At 43.8% G+C, this 15,981-nt stretch overlaps 1 protein-coding gene across 2 annotated transcripts in view; it reads right to left on the bottom strand.

The window, feature by feature from the left end:
• Positions 1 to 14,128, bottom strand: part of RASA1 (RAS p21 protein activator 1) — a 65,807-nt gene extending 51,679 nt beyond the window's left edge. Inside the window, exons 1-2 of one of the 2 annotated variants that reach the window (XM_059833279.1) lie at positions 13,883 to 14,128; positions 13,665 to 13,837 (exon numbers count right to left, since the gene is read on the bottom strand). In XM_059833279.1, the coding sequence (XP_059689262.1) occupies positions 13,665 to 13,837; positions 13,883 to 14,128 (419 nt within the window). Of the gene's footprint in view, positions 1 to 13,664 lie in introns of both variants that reach the window. The other variant, XM_059833277.1, reaches the window with a different exon arrangement.
• Positions 14,129 to 15,981: the final 1,853 nt, after the last annotated feature.

The raw sequence follows: 15,981 nt of genomic DNA, 5'->3' as shown, positions 1-15,981 counted from the left end.
GCTTAAAGACGGTTTACAAAAAGGTGGATCACACTGCCCCTGCCAGGAGGGTCCTTTGGGAAATGAAACAAAATCAAGACCATATATTTTGAAGTACCTAGGATGAAATACTCTGCTTGTCAGTGTGCACAGCATGGCTGAAACCAGTTTGTTAATTTCCAGCACATGTCACAACAACTGGGCTTTGCTATTCTGGATAGACTGACTTTCACAACATAAGAAACTCCCCGATGACCCAAGAAACCTTCCTGATCAAGAAGTTCTTTGACACCAACATTCCATGAAGCCTATTTTATACTAGCAATAGGTTCATTAAGCTTTTATTTATTCCTATTTATCACTCGAGAAAAATAATCTTAACTCTGTTGAGAGACATTGCGTTACAACGCCAAACTTAAAGGCACACTTTTGAAATGGGGAAGGTGGGAGTATTACTAAGAATGCAAATTACTAATAAAAAATATACTAGGAAAACAAAAAGGCAGAATTACTTGCAAACAAAACATTCAACTTTTCTCTAAGGGACCTGGATTTCTTATAATGATAGGACAAGCTTGGGCGCTCCAATTTTAAGACCAGAAGCTTTGAACAAAGAGGACACCCTCCTGGCCAGTGACAGCAGTTGGTATACCCCACACATCAGAGATCACTTCCTCGAATGCTGAACAGGCTATATACTTTCTCTCCCATTCAACCATTTTATATCAAGCCTAACAGAAGACATTTATTACCCGGTAAAGTAGAAGCAGAGTTAAAAATTATTTGCTCTCCCATTTCAGAAAAGGTTTGTTTTCTGAAATAAAAATATCTAGTTAACTTCTGAGTGCAATTAAATTCAGTGTCACTGAGCACATTTTTGAAATATTAACAGTCAATACAAAATAGACTGTATTTTACAGCTCGCTGTGTATTAACATAATGCACAAATTTAACTACCAACTGATAGGAAGATACAAACGGCAGCGGAGCAGTCAATATTGAGCAACGATAGTAGAAAACAGCTCAAGTGATATCCACAGGAAGCCTCTGTAGATAGCACACATCTTCAAAAAACAGGATACACACTTAAGTACAAGCTTTAAAGATACCATTAGAGCATGCAAAATGCTTGTCAAGAAATAACTGCATTTTTCCAGAAAGCAGAGTTACATCGCTAGACAGAACCACTTTATTCAAGCAATATACAACATAAGAGTGTTGAAAGACTTCATTTTTAGAAGTGCACATCTTACATTTCATGCAGCTATCACCTGTTTTCAATATTATACAAAGATGCACTCTGCAACTTTGCATCATTATCCTCAAGCAATTCGATAGTAAATAGTAAAGACTATTTTACAAAATTGCAGTACTCAATCTGATTTAAGGATATCAAGTATTCAATTAAGAAGCAGCACTATCTTTTTTTTTAATACTTCTGTCAAAAGGTTGTGGCATTTTTTTGCTTTGAAATACATCCATAGATAAATTTTTCTGTGAGTATTGGGTAATGTCCTGAGCACAAACTCATACTAGTGAAAAATGTTAAGATCACTTGTGCTGTGTTATCAGTTATAAAGGAAGATCCATCCAATACTCAATGCTATCCAAAGAAGGTACACCAGAAATTACTGAACTACAGAACCTGCCCTATTCATTGTAATTTTATCAGATAATAAAGAGTGCAGAACACTCTGAAGGATAGGACCAGGCTATCATAAATTCTAAAATAAAATAAATCCCAGATGCTCTGGCTTTAACGCTCAATCAGGTATCTCAACGAAGCTTCAGTTCAGTGTTTCTGCAAAAATACATCACAAGAAACTACCTCTCCCTCGTCGGAGGCTTTGCAGCACTTCAAGTTTTATAGGCCAAGATCAACAACATAAAATTTTAACAGCTTCAAGTTTAATGTGCTCACAGTTATGAAGCAACGCTTAACCAAATCTCTTGATTTACCTCAAATACAGCTTCTGAAGAGACACAAAAGGGAGTCCTACCTACAGTGCACTACAAGTGTCATGAATTAAGGTTTGGATAGGAAGGTATCAAAATAAAAAACCTGCCTAGCTGTTTGTAAATATAAAGTTGCCTCTGTGGCTGTGACTTACCAAATGCATGCACTAAAAACCGTAACTCATCACCACTTAGATGTATATCCTCCATCATTGCCAAAGACAAGATCCCTATCATTTCTAGTCACCCCTACTTGCTTGCTTAGCTCTACCCAGGAACACTTTTCTATTTCTAACATTAACTTTGCAGATTTTTAAATGCTGATAATCCACTATTTTCAGTGTTTTGAGCAAACATAATTAAATAACATTCTGAATCACAGCTAGTGTCCTGACAATATCATAGCTATTATGAGATGCATTAAAAGAGAAAACGCAAGTAGTCTTGCAACAGAATGTTATGGAATGATTCAACTATAAAACATCTTACTAACTATAGATACCAATTTAGGTGGTTGTTTCCATGACTACCCATTTAACTGCTGTAACAAACTTGTAAAATTGTTACCTAAAGCAGGACCTTTATTTTGCTTCTAAGAGAATACCAATACAAGGTTTCCATGTTTCACAAACCAGTCAGAAGCTCTGCAAGAAAATACTCTCATTTGCCAATTTAAATCAAAAGTAGCATGTTCAAAACTCCAACCCTATGTATCACAATCTTAATTACAGCAAACAGACAGAATGCAGACACAACATCATAAAGAGCTTATATCTACACACAAGGCAACATACAGCTGTGAATGTTTCCGACACTACAGCCACATCTTGTGGCTGACAGCCATAAGCCAGGTCATGAACCTCACGAAGTAAGTTGCACTGCAGTCAGAGCTGTTACCCCTGGCATGCAAACAAGAGGTCCTTAATTTTCCTCCACTCCATGGGAGTTGCTGGGTACCAGCCACCCAATCACACCAGCCTCATTACGCCCAGCCAGCCCTTTCTACTGTCGGCAGGTATGCAACTACGCTGCATCCCTTTAGCAAGCTCACGGTACAGTAACATGAGTTTTGGCCCCCAGCATGGACACACCACAAGGTCCATGGAAGGCACAGGCTGTTCACAAAGAGGTAGTAGATGATGAATTTACTATCTGGAAGGAGGCGGCTGCTGTTGTGTGTGGAAGCATGTCACATCGTTCAACCAAATCCTTTTATTTAAATATTTCTTTTTTACGGTGGGAAAAGCAAATATTATGAAGCTTTGTTGTTCCACTAAAGGATTCTGCTGTTACAGTATGCTGCAATTTTTACTTAGGAACACAGTAGGTTAGGGAGGAGGGAATGCAGGAGAAAGTGCTGAAGAGGAGTAAAAGTGTTTTTTAGCAACTTAGTACAAATGAAGATGTTGATAATAGCTGCTGACCTCTCTATTTCCGTCTAGAAAAAGGTTATGGTGCACAGGAAAAACAGTCATCAAAGCCATATCCACTTCACCCAAAACTCTTCTCAGCCATACCTTGCTGCTTCAACAAAACCCGTAAGAAGAATAGGGAACTTGTAGGAGTCATGGTCAGAGCTCCCCTCCTATCAATTCAGTCACTGCCTTAGTACCTTTCATACCTTACAGAGTCTTGTTACCACCTCCTGAGACTACGTGAGCTCTGTTCCCTTTGAAAGCAAAAGAGAGCAAAGACAATTACCTTGAACTGGGAAAATGCTCAGTTTCAAATGGCACACAGAAATCTTAAGTACAGTTTCATGAAGACAGAGGAGAAAAAAAAAAACCACAAAATATCCTATATTCTTATTTGTTTCTTCTTATCCTGTTAACACCAACCATCCCCTCCCAAGCTTTCCATCTGAAGACTTGATACTCTTATTCACTGTTCCAAGTTTCATTTCAGCCTTACAGTTTCTCTCAGCATAAAATGCATTCTTAGTTTTACCATTTTTATCCAGACTCTGCCTTTTAACACCTTATTCCCCATCTCTGTCAGATTTGTAAGGCTGCATTACTTCCTTTATGCACATTGTTTGTAGAGACTAAATTACAGTAAGTTTCACTCAGACTTCACTAAATTCACATCCTCCTTCTGTCTTGTTAGTTACTATTCAGTACTTACCAATTTTTGACCAAGTCTTCGCAGTTCTCCACATCACAGAGAACTTCCTGCCAGAAAAAGCTCTGCAAATATGTATCAACTACGACACTGGATGCACCTTTAAGGTAATGAAACAAGAGCTGAAACTCACCTCACTTGAAGCCCAGTAAGTGTTCTTTGTCCAGTATGCATGAAATTTAGTGTTACATACTCTTCAAGGAAAGGGAGGGTGGGTTTTTTATCCCTCTTGCATCCCTATGCATTTTTCTAAGAGGCAGTCCGATGCATGTAAGCACACCCATGTAAGCCTAATGAAGAATAATTCTGCTTTTCTCATTTGGTGTTCCAAAACCCCTTAGAAACAGCATGTGGAAAACTGAACTGTGATGCACTTCAAGACCAGGAACCAGCCAACTAACATGGGAAGTCACTACCATAGGCACTCCTTGGTGCACCAGCTGTGCCAAGCTGTTAACCATGGGACTTGCACACACCTCCAAAAAAAGCTGTTAAGAACACTTTCAACAGAGTTTACATCAACTCCAGGCTAGAAGAAAACAGATGAACCAAAAACCTCACTACAGCATAACAAAAAGACTACACAAAGATGAAAGAGCAAGATAAGCATACAGTCAAAAAGGAATATATTTAAGTAACTTCACTACAGAAAGAAAGGTTCTAGAAGTTTCAACTGCTGTAACAAACAATGCTATAAGCTTTAAAAGAGACAGAAATCTGACAACAGCATAATATCCAACACAGCCAAGAGATTTCTTCCAAGCCCACCTGAAGACTGATTTGCAAAAATGAGATAGGCAGAGCCACCAATAAGCAGGTGAAATATAGCTAAACTGGCAGAAAAATAGCTCTTGAAACAGCTTGCACTTTCTTACTGAAGGATCAGCTTAGGAAGTAAATTCTGGAACTCACTGGTTTTCAGCAAGAAGCTTCCCAATTTTACATGTTTCCTACTTGTGCCCTCAGGTCAAAAATACTTTGGACTAAGAGAAACTGCTACAGAAACAATGCTGCTACACAAATCAGCAGATACTCTTTGGCAATAATTAAGGAATTTCTAAGACGTTGTTCATCTTGTCTGCCATTAACTTCATTAAATGTACCAGAGGCTCCTTCATGTTCCTCCTCCTCACACCTCACCCTCTCCAACCAAGCACAGGTTTTTGTTTTGTGCTCCACTCTCACCTTCTCTTGCAAGCTGGAATGCCTCCCTAGGGAGGTGTATCACGCCCATGGATAGATAACTGCTTCTAAAATGAGAAAAGCCTGACAATTATACACTAAAAATCAAAGATAGGTACAACGCATGAATTAAAACATGTCCAATAGTTCCCACATGCAATAGGAATAACAGTGGGGGAATATAATCTACAGAGTACAATCCACACACAACAAATCCAATAGTGTGATGTAAAACAACTGTGTGTACGACTAAGAAAAGAAAAAAAACCTGCTTCTAGACTTGAATATAGAGCGAGATGATTACTAGAGAGGCTTGGTTACATTTTGCTTTTGGAAGAATAAAGCAATTTCTCTAGCATCCCATTTATTGCCAAGGAGTGGAAAGAACAAAAAGAGAATCTCTCCACAGATGACGCTTAGGAAGCACAAAAATCTATGCAAGAAAAAATCCAGGGAAAAGTGTGGTTTAAACAAGATAATGCAAGCAATTCCTTAATCTTCTGGCTTAAGCAAGTATCCAAGCTCAAATCTTGTAATGTCTCCAGTGTTACTCCATTAACAGATGGCAATATAAAAAAGGAATTGATTGATTTATGGTTACTCTTAAATTTCATATATAGAAAAAGATAATAGAATTTATCTGTAAAAGAACCATACAAAACCCAGAAAGTAAGCCACAGATAACAATAAAAAGACAGACCAAAATTTTAGAAAAACTTCTTGCACAAACCTACACAGAATTACCATGTGATTCCTGAGCTGATTATCAAAGGTTGGCTAAACCTAGATGGTTTCTGGAAACTACTCCCGAAAAAGAAAGCAGTGTACTCTGCAAGGGGAAGTTCATCGAAGAAGCCTTTGTCCAAATAGCTTTAAGTAGGTATTAGTAAGAAAATCATATACCCACCCTTGCTGAGCCAAGGACAGTAATCCTTAACAGAAAACTGTAACATTTTAAGTATTCCCATGTAGTTACATACTCAGCTTCTTCAAATACATACAGCTAACAACACTAACTGGACAAACTGGCAAAACACAGACTGGATGGATGGTCTGCAAGATGGGTAGGAAACTGGCTCATGGGCCACAATAAAAGCGTGGCAATCAGTGGTTTGTACTCTGGCTGGCAGCCTGTCACAAGTGGGGTCCCCCAGAGATCGATACTGCCCCCCCCCCGCTGCTCAAGATCTTCATAAATGAGCTGGATGATGGGACTGAAAGCACTCTCACCAAGTTTGAGGGTGATGACACCAAAGTGGGTGGTGAGGTGGACAGGTCAGAAGGCAGAGCCATCTTACAGAGAGACCTGGGCAGGCTGGAAGAGCGGGATAGCAAGAACAGCATGAAGCTTAACAAAGACAAGTGCAAGGTCCTGCACCTGGGTCAGAATATAAAAGAGCCCAGTCCAGGCTGGGATCTGTGGGGCTGGGGAGCAGCCTTGCTGAGAGGGACCTGGGGGTCCTGGTGGACAACAAGATGAACCTGAGTCAGCAGTGTGCCGCTGCAGCAAGGGAGGCAAATTGGATCCTGGGCTGCATCTGCAGGGGCACTGCCTCTGACGTTATTCCTGGCTACTTCAAGTAGCAATTTTCAGCAAATAGGTCCTGTAACACTGGTCCTCAACTATAAACAGTATCTTTACACATATACAGAATCACTCAAGATGGAAGTGATGGCTGGGGATTGTCTAGTTCAACCTTACCCCCCCTGCCCCGCTCAAGCAGAGTCAGCTACAGCTGGTTGCTCAGGGCCACGTTCACTTGGGCAATGAGCATCTCCAATGATGGAGACTCCAGAACCTCTCCAGGCAACCTCTGCTACTGTTTGACCACTCCCACCATAAAAAAGGGGCTTTTTTGTATTCAGATGGAATTTCAAGTTTCTTAATTTGTTTCCATTGCTTCTTGCCCTGTCACTGGGCACCACTAAGGATAGTCTGGCTCCCTCATCTTCATTCCCTCCCATCAGGTATCCATTCTTCTTCAGGCTGAACAGTCCCAGCTGTGTCAGCATCTCCTCATCTGACAGATGATCCATCCCTTCATCGCCTTGGTAGCCATGCGTTGGACCTGCTTCAGTAAGTCCATGTCTCTCTTGTACTGGCGAGCCCAGCACTGGACACAGCACCCCAGATGTGCCTCACCAGTGCTGAGCAGAGGTGAAGGATCGCCTCCCTCAAGCTGCTGGTAACGCTCCTCCCAATGCAGCCCAAGATACTGTTAGCCTTCTTTGCCATGAGGGTGCATTGCTGGCTCTGTCCACTGGGATGCCCATGCCCTTCTCTGCAGAGATGCTTTCCAGCTGGTCAGCCTCCAGCATGTGCTTGGGGTTATTCCTCCCCACTGCCAGAGCTCTGCATTTCCTTTGCTGAACTTCACGAGATCCCTCACAGCTCAATTCTCCAGCCTGTCCAGGTCACTCTGGATGGCAGCACACCCACCTGGTGTTTCAGCCACTCCTCTCAGCTTCGCATTGTCTGCAAACTTGCTAAGGGTGTACTCTGTCCCAGCATCCAGGTCATTAATCAAAATGTGGAACAGTACTGGCCCCTGGGTGCACCATGGGGAACACCACCAGTGACTTGCCTCCACCTGGACTTTGTGCTGCTGATCACCATTCTCTGAAAACCGTCTGCATGGCCCGGCCCAATCTACCTCACTGTCCCTATGCTGTCAACTTGTCTGTGAGGAGGCTATGGGCGACGGTGTCAAAAGCCTTATTAAAGTTGAGGTAAACTCTCCCCCTTTCTCCCTGAGCCAATGACTTCATTGTAGAAGGCTGTTAGGTTGGTTAAGCAAGGTTTCCCCCTCATAAATCCATGCTGACTACTCCTCACCACCTTCAACACAAAACATAATTTAAAGATAGACTCATGTAAGAACAGAAACCTTTTTCTGCTCCAGCGTGATAGAGCAGGTATTTTACACAAAAATAAAAAGTACTAAAGACTGCCTGCAGTCTTTATATAGTATATAAAAGTATATAAAAAGTATATAAAACTTGTCGAGCACTGGTAACATTTTATTGATACCGCAATACTTCTGTGCAGCACAAAGACAATGTTAAAACAAGATGCCTTCTCCTCCCTCCTACAGTGACACAAATACCAAGATATTTTTTTTTGTTTTATTAAAGGAGAAAGCAAAATATGAGAGAAACTGGAAAACTACTACAGGAGTCCTAAGAATTTATGGCTGAATCAACAGATGTGGTCCTACACTGAGGAGACCCATGCCCCCCTGGTGAAATTTGTGTTCCTTCCCACTCCCCAGCCACAAAACATTAAGACAACAAAAAGTGAAGAAATATGGCACAATATTATGCTTCTCAATAGGGTGGGCCAGTAGATGAAGTGCCTAAGTCCCACATTGAAGTTCTGGGAGTCAATATACGACACAAAATAAAAACTAGATGCAGTGCAGGTCAAGAGACTCTATTCACTGTATTCAAACAAAATGACATCATCTGATGTTAACTAGAAATATTGACCAAACTACTGAAAAAATCCTCCTCAAACTTTTTCCGGCATCAACTGCTGTTCTACTTCTGGTTTTCTTCATCTGAAGCTTTCACTTATGTATGTACCTAACATACTCAGTTTACTTACTGCTTCACTTCCTATATATGGTTAGGTACGATTTTGCTCTGCTGCTTTTAACCATTCATTTAAGACAGCATTTCTAACACCACACATTTAGCCAGAACTCAAACCAGATTTATATTCAGGTCTATTTTTTAAGTGGCCAAATCAATACACTACCCATCAACTTTAGAAAAGTAAGGTGTTTCCCTTCAGTAGAGAACAGGAATTAATAAAGAAAATAATTATCTAAAAAAGAAACATTTACCTGCTAACCACATTAACTGCTGAATAGAAAAGAAACCTCATACACTAAAATCAAGTTACACCGCATTTCATTTTCTTGTTTATGCAGTACCTATCTGAACATGCAAGTATTATTTCTGCTCAGTTTTCAGTGCAACAGACTCATTCATCAGTATGGAAAAGAGCCTTCAGCCATCATTCAGAAAAAAATTCCTTTTCATGAGTTACTGCAATAAACAAATGTTGCCAAACTCTAGACTTGCCACCTTTGACACTCATGTGAAGAAACTAGAATTTCACACTACGTTCAGGCAGAAAAATGTTCCACTTTCATGCAATCCATGCTTATTTCTCTGTCCATATCTCTTTCTTCAGCTCTTTTTCTCACTATTATGTTGCCTCAACAGGCACCAACAGTGACTGTAAGAATACATCTGCTTTGGGTAAGATTTGTTTTAAGCAGATGGTATTTTGACAGCCTATTTCATTTTGCATTGTTGATAGCTTTCATTTTCAACTGATTTCCATTTCAAACTGGTAACGACTGCTCAAAAACACCATATGACAATGTCAGTTTTGCTGGAATATACTGGAACTGCTTCTGCCACCTTAATGCAACACTAGGATCTAAAATAGTTTTGTCAACTAAGATTTTTAATGAAATACATGTATTACCAAACCATGCCACATACCGCTGGTTTACGACCAAATAAAACAGCATTCATTCATTAAATCTGAAAGCATTTCCTTACACTATTTCAGCCTCTGTCAGTGAGCTTTGCAAATGGGGTAGAAAGCGCAGAAAAAGATGACCAAATCAAACACAGAGTTGCCCACTTTACTCCCTAGCATCCTGTGCCTCCCACCTAGTATTAATCTACAATATAAACACGCTATTACTGTGCTCCAGAAAAATGAAAAACCACACACACACTGAACAGACAAGCCTTAAGTCAGTTTTCACTCAGCATCAAAGAAGATAAAAATCAACCCTACTTGGGGATTTTGAGTTTGTGAATAGAGAACTGTTACATGCTGACAATCTCCACCCACTGCTAGAAAATTAAATAAAACACACTAAGAGAAGGCATATCCCCCTTTTCCTTAGGTAAGTGGAAAAAAGAAGAGGAAATTAAGTGTATTAGGTGCTTGCTAGCAAAGACGAACACATCCTGACTACTCTGAAAAAACTGTATTTACAGCATCCTGATGGGAAGTGCAGAACTTGCATCTGCTTCACTTCCCATCGCTTCAGGTTAGTTACTGTGAAAGCCAGACTGTCAAATATACGGTATTCAAAAACTTATTCCTATTTAAAAAAACATTTGGCCTGTAACACCTTTATGGCCTAACATTTGCAAACTGGGAACTCACTCAGATTTTGGTTGCTTTGTGTCCATTTTGTTTTGAGGTTTTTTTAATTTACAAAACAAGTTAGGAGATGAGAAAGTGATAAAGTTGTGTCTAAGTTTATACAGAAAGCTTAATTTCATTTTATACTTGAAAGCCGAATTGGACTATGAACTTGGAAACATCAGCAGTGACTTCTACCAGATATTTTTGTCTGGAGTCAATAACCAACCGTCCAGTAAATCCTGAAATGTGATGCATGTCCATGGGAAGGCAAAGAAGCCTAGTGTGTCGTTACTGTTATGAAATAAATTAATGCCTTTTCATTCTTATACAGAAGAACAGTAATTTTATATCACATAAAGCAAGGCCAGGAGCGAAGAGCACTCTCAACTTTCTGATGTACACATAATATATTATAATCAATTAAGACAAAGAAACAAAACCATTTGACAGAGTCGTGGAATTACCCATCAAGCCAACCCTGCATGCCTCCTGTAAAAACTGAATGAATTAGGAGGAAGTGGGAAAGGGTGGAGCTGGCAGTCATATTTAAACAAATGGAATAGCAGTTTTGTAATCACATTCAATTGGAGAAATTAAATCCAAGTTTAAATTACAAGATCAATGACTGCTCTTAAAGACTTATGTTGGACCTTTCCTTATACAAGATGATAGATAATATTGATCTTTGGTTTTGGTAATAAATTAAGAGTTCAACTCCGTAGAAGCAGATGGTACGACTACAAAGAAAGGGCACTTCCAAAATAAAACAGCAGGACTGAAAGGATACAATTTACTATCGACATATGGCAAATTTAAATTACTTAACTGAGAATGGTAAAAACTGACACTGAATAAAATAAATAAGAAAAGAATGAAAGGGAAAAAGGCTAATTATTTTAATCAGCCAACTTAAATATTTTATGGAAAAGTCACACACCAAGGATAAAATTACAAAGAAAAAAAGTTAGGTATATGGAGGTATGAACTTCTGAATCAATTTTCTAAATGTATTTTATTTATTGGATGTTTCTGTATCAAAGAATCCTCAAGAGAAGAACATGTAACTACAGAGCTATACCCTGGTCCTGCAAGAACTTCAATGTCGCCTTTGTCTGAATAAGGTAAGTGGTCTTTTCAACCAAAATAAAATCAGGGCCTCTGCAGTCTTCCCCTAGCACTTAACTCCTGGCCAGAAGTCTAACATCCTCTTTCATAAAAGTTAGCCATCATGCTTGCATATGACTTATAAGACAACATTCTGACTGCAAAATCCACTCAGAATTGTAATGTGGTAACAATTATTTAGAACTGAGCAGGTGATTATACATAAATGATTACCCCACCTTCTAAAACTACTTCAAAAAAGCTTGCTTTTTGGCTTTTTCCTCAGTTCTCTGAGGAACTTAGCCGGGTCTAACAGAAGTAGCAGTCTGATCTCTCAGAGAGAAAACCTGAAGGGCAGAATTCTGTATCTCACTAGCCCGGCACAAAATACTGAAGCAGTAACTTTGCTTTTATGTGCTTCTATTTCTCTCCTTATCCTTTGTCAAATCTGCCTAATCCCACTTCCAGCTCGTTAGGGAAGTCCACGAGTTTAAGACTATTCAAACCCCGTCTTCACATAACCAGGCCTTAATGTTTACAAACTTCCACAAGAAGTCCAGAAATTAAAAGAATAAAGGATTACTAGGAAGCCTGTCAAGATTAGAGAGATTAATTTAAAATAAATCCTATAAGGTTACATTTTATGTCCTCCTTACAACTGCAATGGCTCCTGAAATCTTGGAAATATGTGAAATAATGCAGAAGTTAACTCTCTGACAGTGGAGTTATGAGAGAAAGTAAAAAAGAACCCAAACTCAGATGGGTTTTCAGATTAACTTTCTGACCTGTATCTTGAATACACTTGCCACCCTGTACCTCAAAACCCTAAATTACTGACTATACTCACTGTAACTTCAGGAACAACGTATTTCTAGATATGAAAGCAATTTAAGCCTTTGAAGCACCTTCATTTTGGGGAGAGCAAGGTACCTGCTCAAGGGCTATTTTCTGTTCTAATACAAGCCTTGCAAGTGCTTTATGTAAACCTGCAGACTTTCTACAGTTAAATCCAAAGGCTGTGTTTAGAGTACTTAACTAATTACATGAACTCTGTATAACATTATCTGATCTCACATTTTACACAATATAAAAACAGAACTGGCCTGTCTCTAGTGCAAGATTCTTTCTACTACCAGCACTGCAGGAATCCCGATTAACCTAATGGATGGATAAGTAGAATAAAACCTAACTGCGGGTTTACAGTTTCTTTCTTTCAACTGCCTCCTCTCACCAAACATAACCTAATTAAAAACAACTTTACTTTAAATTGGTTGAGCAGCAAAGCAGCTAGACATTATTTATAAAAATAGCCCCTCTGCTAACACTTTAAAATATAGTATTAATTTTAATTCATTTTAAATCCATGTTTCAAGACTGCCTGAGTTTGAAAAAAGACCAAACATGTGCACGTTAGTTTAGCTAAGTCTGTAAATGGAGTTGGAAAGCTGAAGATTACTGTTTTGAGATTATTTTTTTTAAGTAGAAAATCATGCAATACCAAATAATAACACAGTGTATCAGTTACTGTATGTCGTGGATAGCATTTTTGCGAGCTTTGTGTTCTGTTTTTTTTTTTAAATCAAGTTTTGCGGCTCTTCTGAGAAAGACTATGGTGCTACCGAGGATTGGAAAAGTCTCCCCAACAGGTAGTTAAACCACAACCGGAATAGCTCACCCTTCCTGGCAGCCTGCAGTATCGCTATGAAAACCTGCGAAGAACTAACCCAACTCGAGCAGGCCGCCTTTTTTCCAGGAGCTGACCCCAGTCATTACCGCAGTACCACCTTCAAGTGCAGGGGAGCTTCACGCCCCTGCCGCCACCGATCACCCTTCACCCCTCCCGCCACCGCACAAGGCCGGGCTGCCAAGCGGGCAGGCGGAGGAGGGCTGCCCCCCCCCCTCCGCCGAGCTCCTGCCGGGCCGGGCGGCGGGTCTGCCCGCAGCGGGACTCCCGTCCCCGGGCACTCTCCCGGCGGAGCAGCCTTCCTGCTGGAGCGGAACCGGGGCGGGGGGGAGGGAGGCTCCGCAAAACTTTTGACACGCACTTTCCACCGGGCCACGGTGGGGGCCCAGCGCCGCGGACCCCGCTCCTCGGGGGCGGCCGGGCGTGGCGGGCCCCGGCGGGGCGGCGGCTACTCACTGGTTGGTGGGGGGCGCGTTGAGCGGGATGGCCACCTCCTCCTCTTCGTACTCCGGCCCGTCCAGCGAGTCGCCTTCGTCCACAGTCCCCAGCCCCCCGGCCAAGGGGGGCGGCGGCGGCGGCGGCGGCAGCGGGGGGAAGGCGGCGGCGGCGGGATCGGTCGCCCGAGCGGCCTCCGGCCCCTGCCCCGGGCCGGCCGCTGTGGCGGCGCCGCCGACGGCTGGAGGGGCAGGCCCCGCGCCCAGCTCCAGGAGCCCCAGCACCGAGCACAAAGCCGGGCCACCCGGGGGGCCGGCGCCCGGGCTGCCGCCGCCGCCGCCGGAGCCGGCCGAGAAGGGGCCCTGCGGCCCTGGTCCCTTTCCCCGGCACACGGCGGGGTAGCGCCCCGGCTCCGCGCCGGCTCCCGCCGTCCCGGCTGAGGTAACCGAGCCGCTCTCCTCACCCCCGGCCTCGGCCGCCATCATGTTGAGCCTCGCCCCCCCTCCGGCCCCCCTCCGCCGGCCGCCGCACGCCGGGGAGGTGGCGACAAAGGGGCCCCGGCCCCCCCGCCCCGCCCCGGCGGGGAGCGGAGCCGGGACGAGGGCAAAACTTCCCCGGCGGAGACGGGCTGGGAACAATACCCGGCTGGGCGGGGGCTGGGCGCGCAGGGCAGCTCCGCAGGGCCCCGGCGCGGCTGCCTCGGCCCCCGGCGGCCGCCAGGGGAGCGGCTCCCGCCGGCCGGCCAGGGAGCGCGCGGGAGCGAGACGGGCCGGGCCGCGCCGCACCGCGCCTGCGCGCCGCACCTCCCTCCTCGCTCGCGCGCGCGCACACACACACACGCACGCGTGCGCGGGTGGGCAGCCGGGAGAGGGCGGGGGCGGCCTCGCGGGGGGCGTGAGGGACCCCGCGGCGGGAGGGGAGTGAAACGGGGTACCCCCCCCTCACCCTCCCGAGAGGGAGAAAGAAATAAAAAGGGCCAAGCGGCGCCGGCGGGCGGCAGGTGCTGCGCGGGCGGGGGGCCCAGGAGGGCAGGCCCAGCCCGGCCGTGAGGAGGGGCTGCGCGGGGGCGGTGTCGCCGTCTCGGCCGTCGGAAGCGGCGGGGGGCTGAGGGGGAGTGGGTGGGTTTCGGCGGTGCCGCCGCCGTCGTTCGGCCGGTGTTGTTCTCCGAGCCGCAGGTGGGGCCTTACCGGGGGCAGGTGTTCAGGGCTTGGCCCGGCGGCGGTGTTCTGGCGGGGTGTGGGCAGGGGGAGCTGCGGGCCGCGCTGGGGTTCGGCCGCCTCGGCGCGGTGGGGGCGGCTGCGGTCGTCCCGCGGCCCCACCATTCGGGCCTTGGGGCAGAAACCCGCCGGGTGTGGAAGGATCCATCGCCAGTTCACAGCCTTTGGGCCTGTCTGCCTTCACACGGGGTGGCCAAGCTGCTCCCTGGGGTTGGTTTTCTCAGAGGAATCGACTTAAAAAGGATCCTTTCCTCTGCATATTGTTGCAAAGACCTGGTGTTCTAGCAGTAAGAATAAAAAAATGCATCCTAGAGTCTGCAAGATACTGTTTATCTTCTAAGAGTTGCGACTCCATTGCTGCTAAAAAGGTATTTACTCTGCACTTCCCTGAAATTGTACTTTTTTTTTTTTCCTTGTTACTCAAGCCTCAGACTCTCACACCCCCAAGCCTATCTTCGTCATTAATAATTCTGCTAACTTAAGTGGATTTGCTTGGCACATCCGGTTCGCCTTACGGGTATGTGGCTCTGTGATCAAGAACACATCGTGTGACAAACATTACCAGGCAGTATAACATGTAGGTATCTTTTCATTATAATTTCTTTTTCCCCACTGTTAAAAGAGCTGACAAATAGCAGCACGTTGACACTTGTATGTCTCTCAAGAGTTCTCAGAAGGCATCTAAACATTCAGGTTTTCAAAGCTTTGCGTTACCCAAAAGTATTAAGTGAATTTTTCCTGAGGCCACTAAAACAAACTACTACTCCCACTTTCACAGCTCTCCAGCCAACCTCTTTTTATCTGCTGAAATGAAGTCTCATATCTTGCCTTCTAAAGGCAAAATTTGCTTCTAGTTACACCACTAAGATCAGCGAAATTACGCTGGGTTTGTGCCCAGTGTCAGTGAAAGGAGAAGCTGGCTCTAGCCCTCGGTTTACAGCATTGTAACACATTCATACCCTGCCGTTTTTGTGTTGAAGAAATTGCAGTTTCGATGGCAGCCTCTTGCAACTTTGATTTTGCATTACCGTGTTTCAGTATTACAAATGTAATTTTGAACAATGTCGTCGCCTGCTGTCTCTGTGGGTTTCTGTTTACTGCTGTTTGCTTTCCCTGACAGA

This window comes from Gavia stellata, chromosome Z (genome assembly GCF_030936135.1).
Source record: "Gavia stellata isolate bGavSte3 chromosome Z, bGavSte3.hap2, whole genome shotgun sequence".
Lineage (NCBI taxonomy): Eukaryota > Metazoa > Chordata > Aves > Gaviiformes > Gaviidae > Gavia > Gavia stellata.
This window is presented reverse-complemented; position numbering and strand designations above follow the sequence as displayed.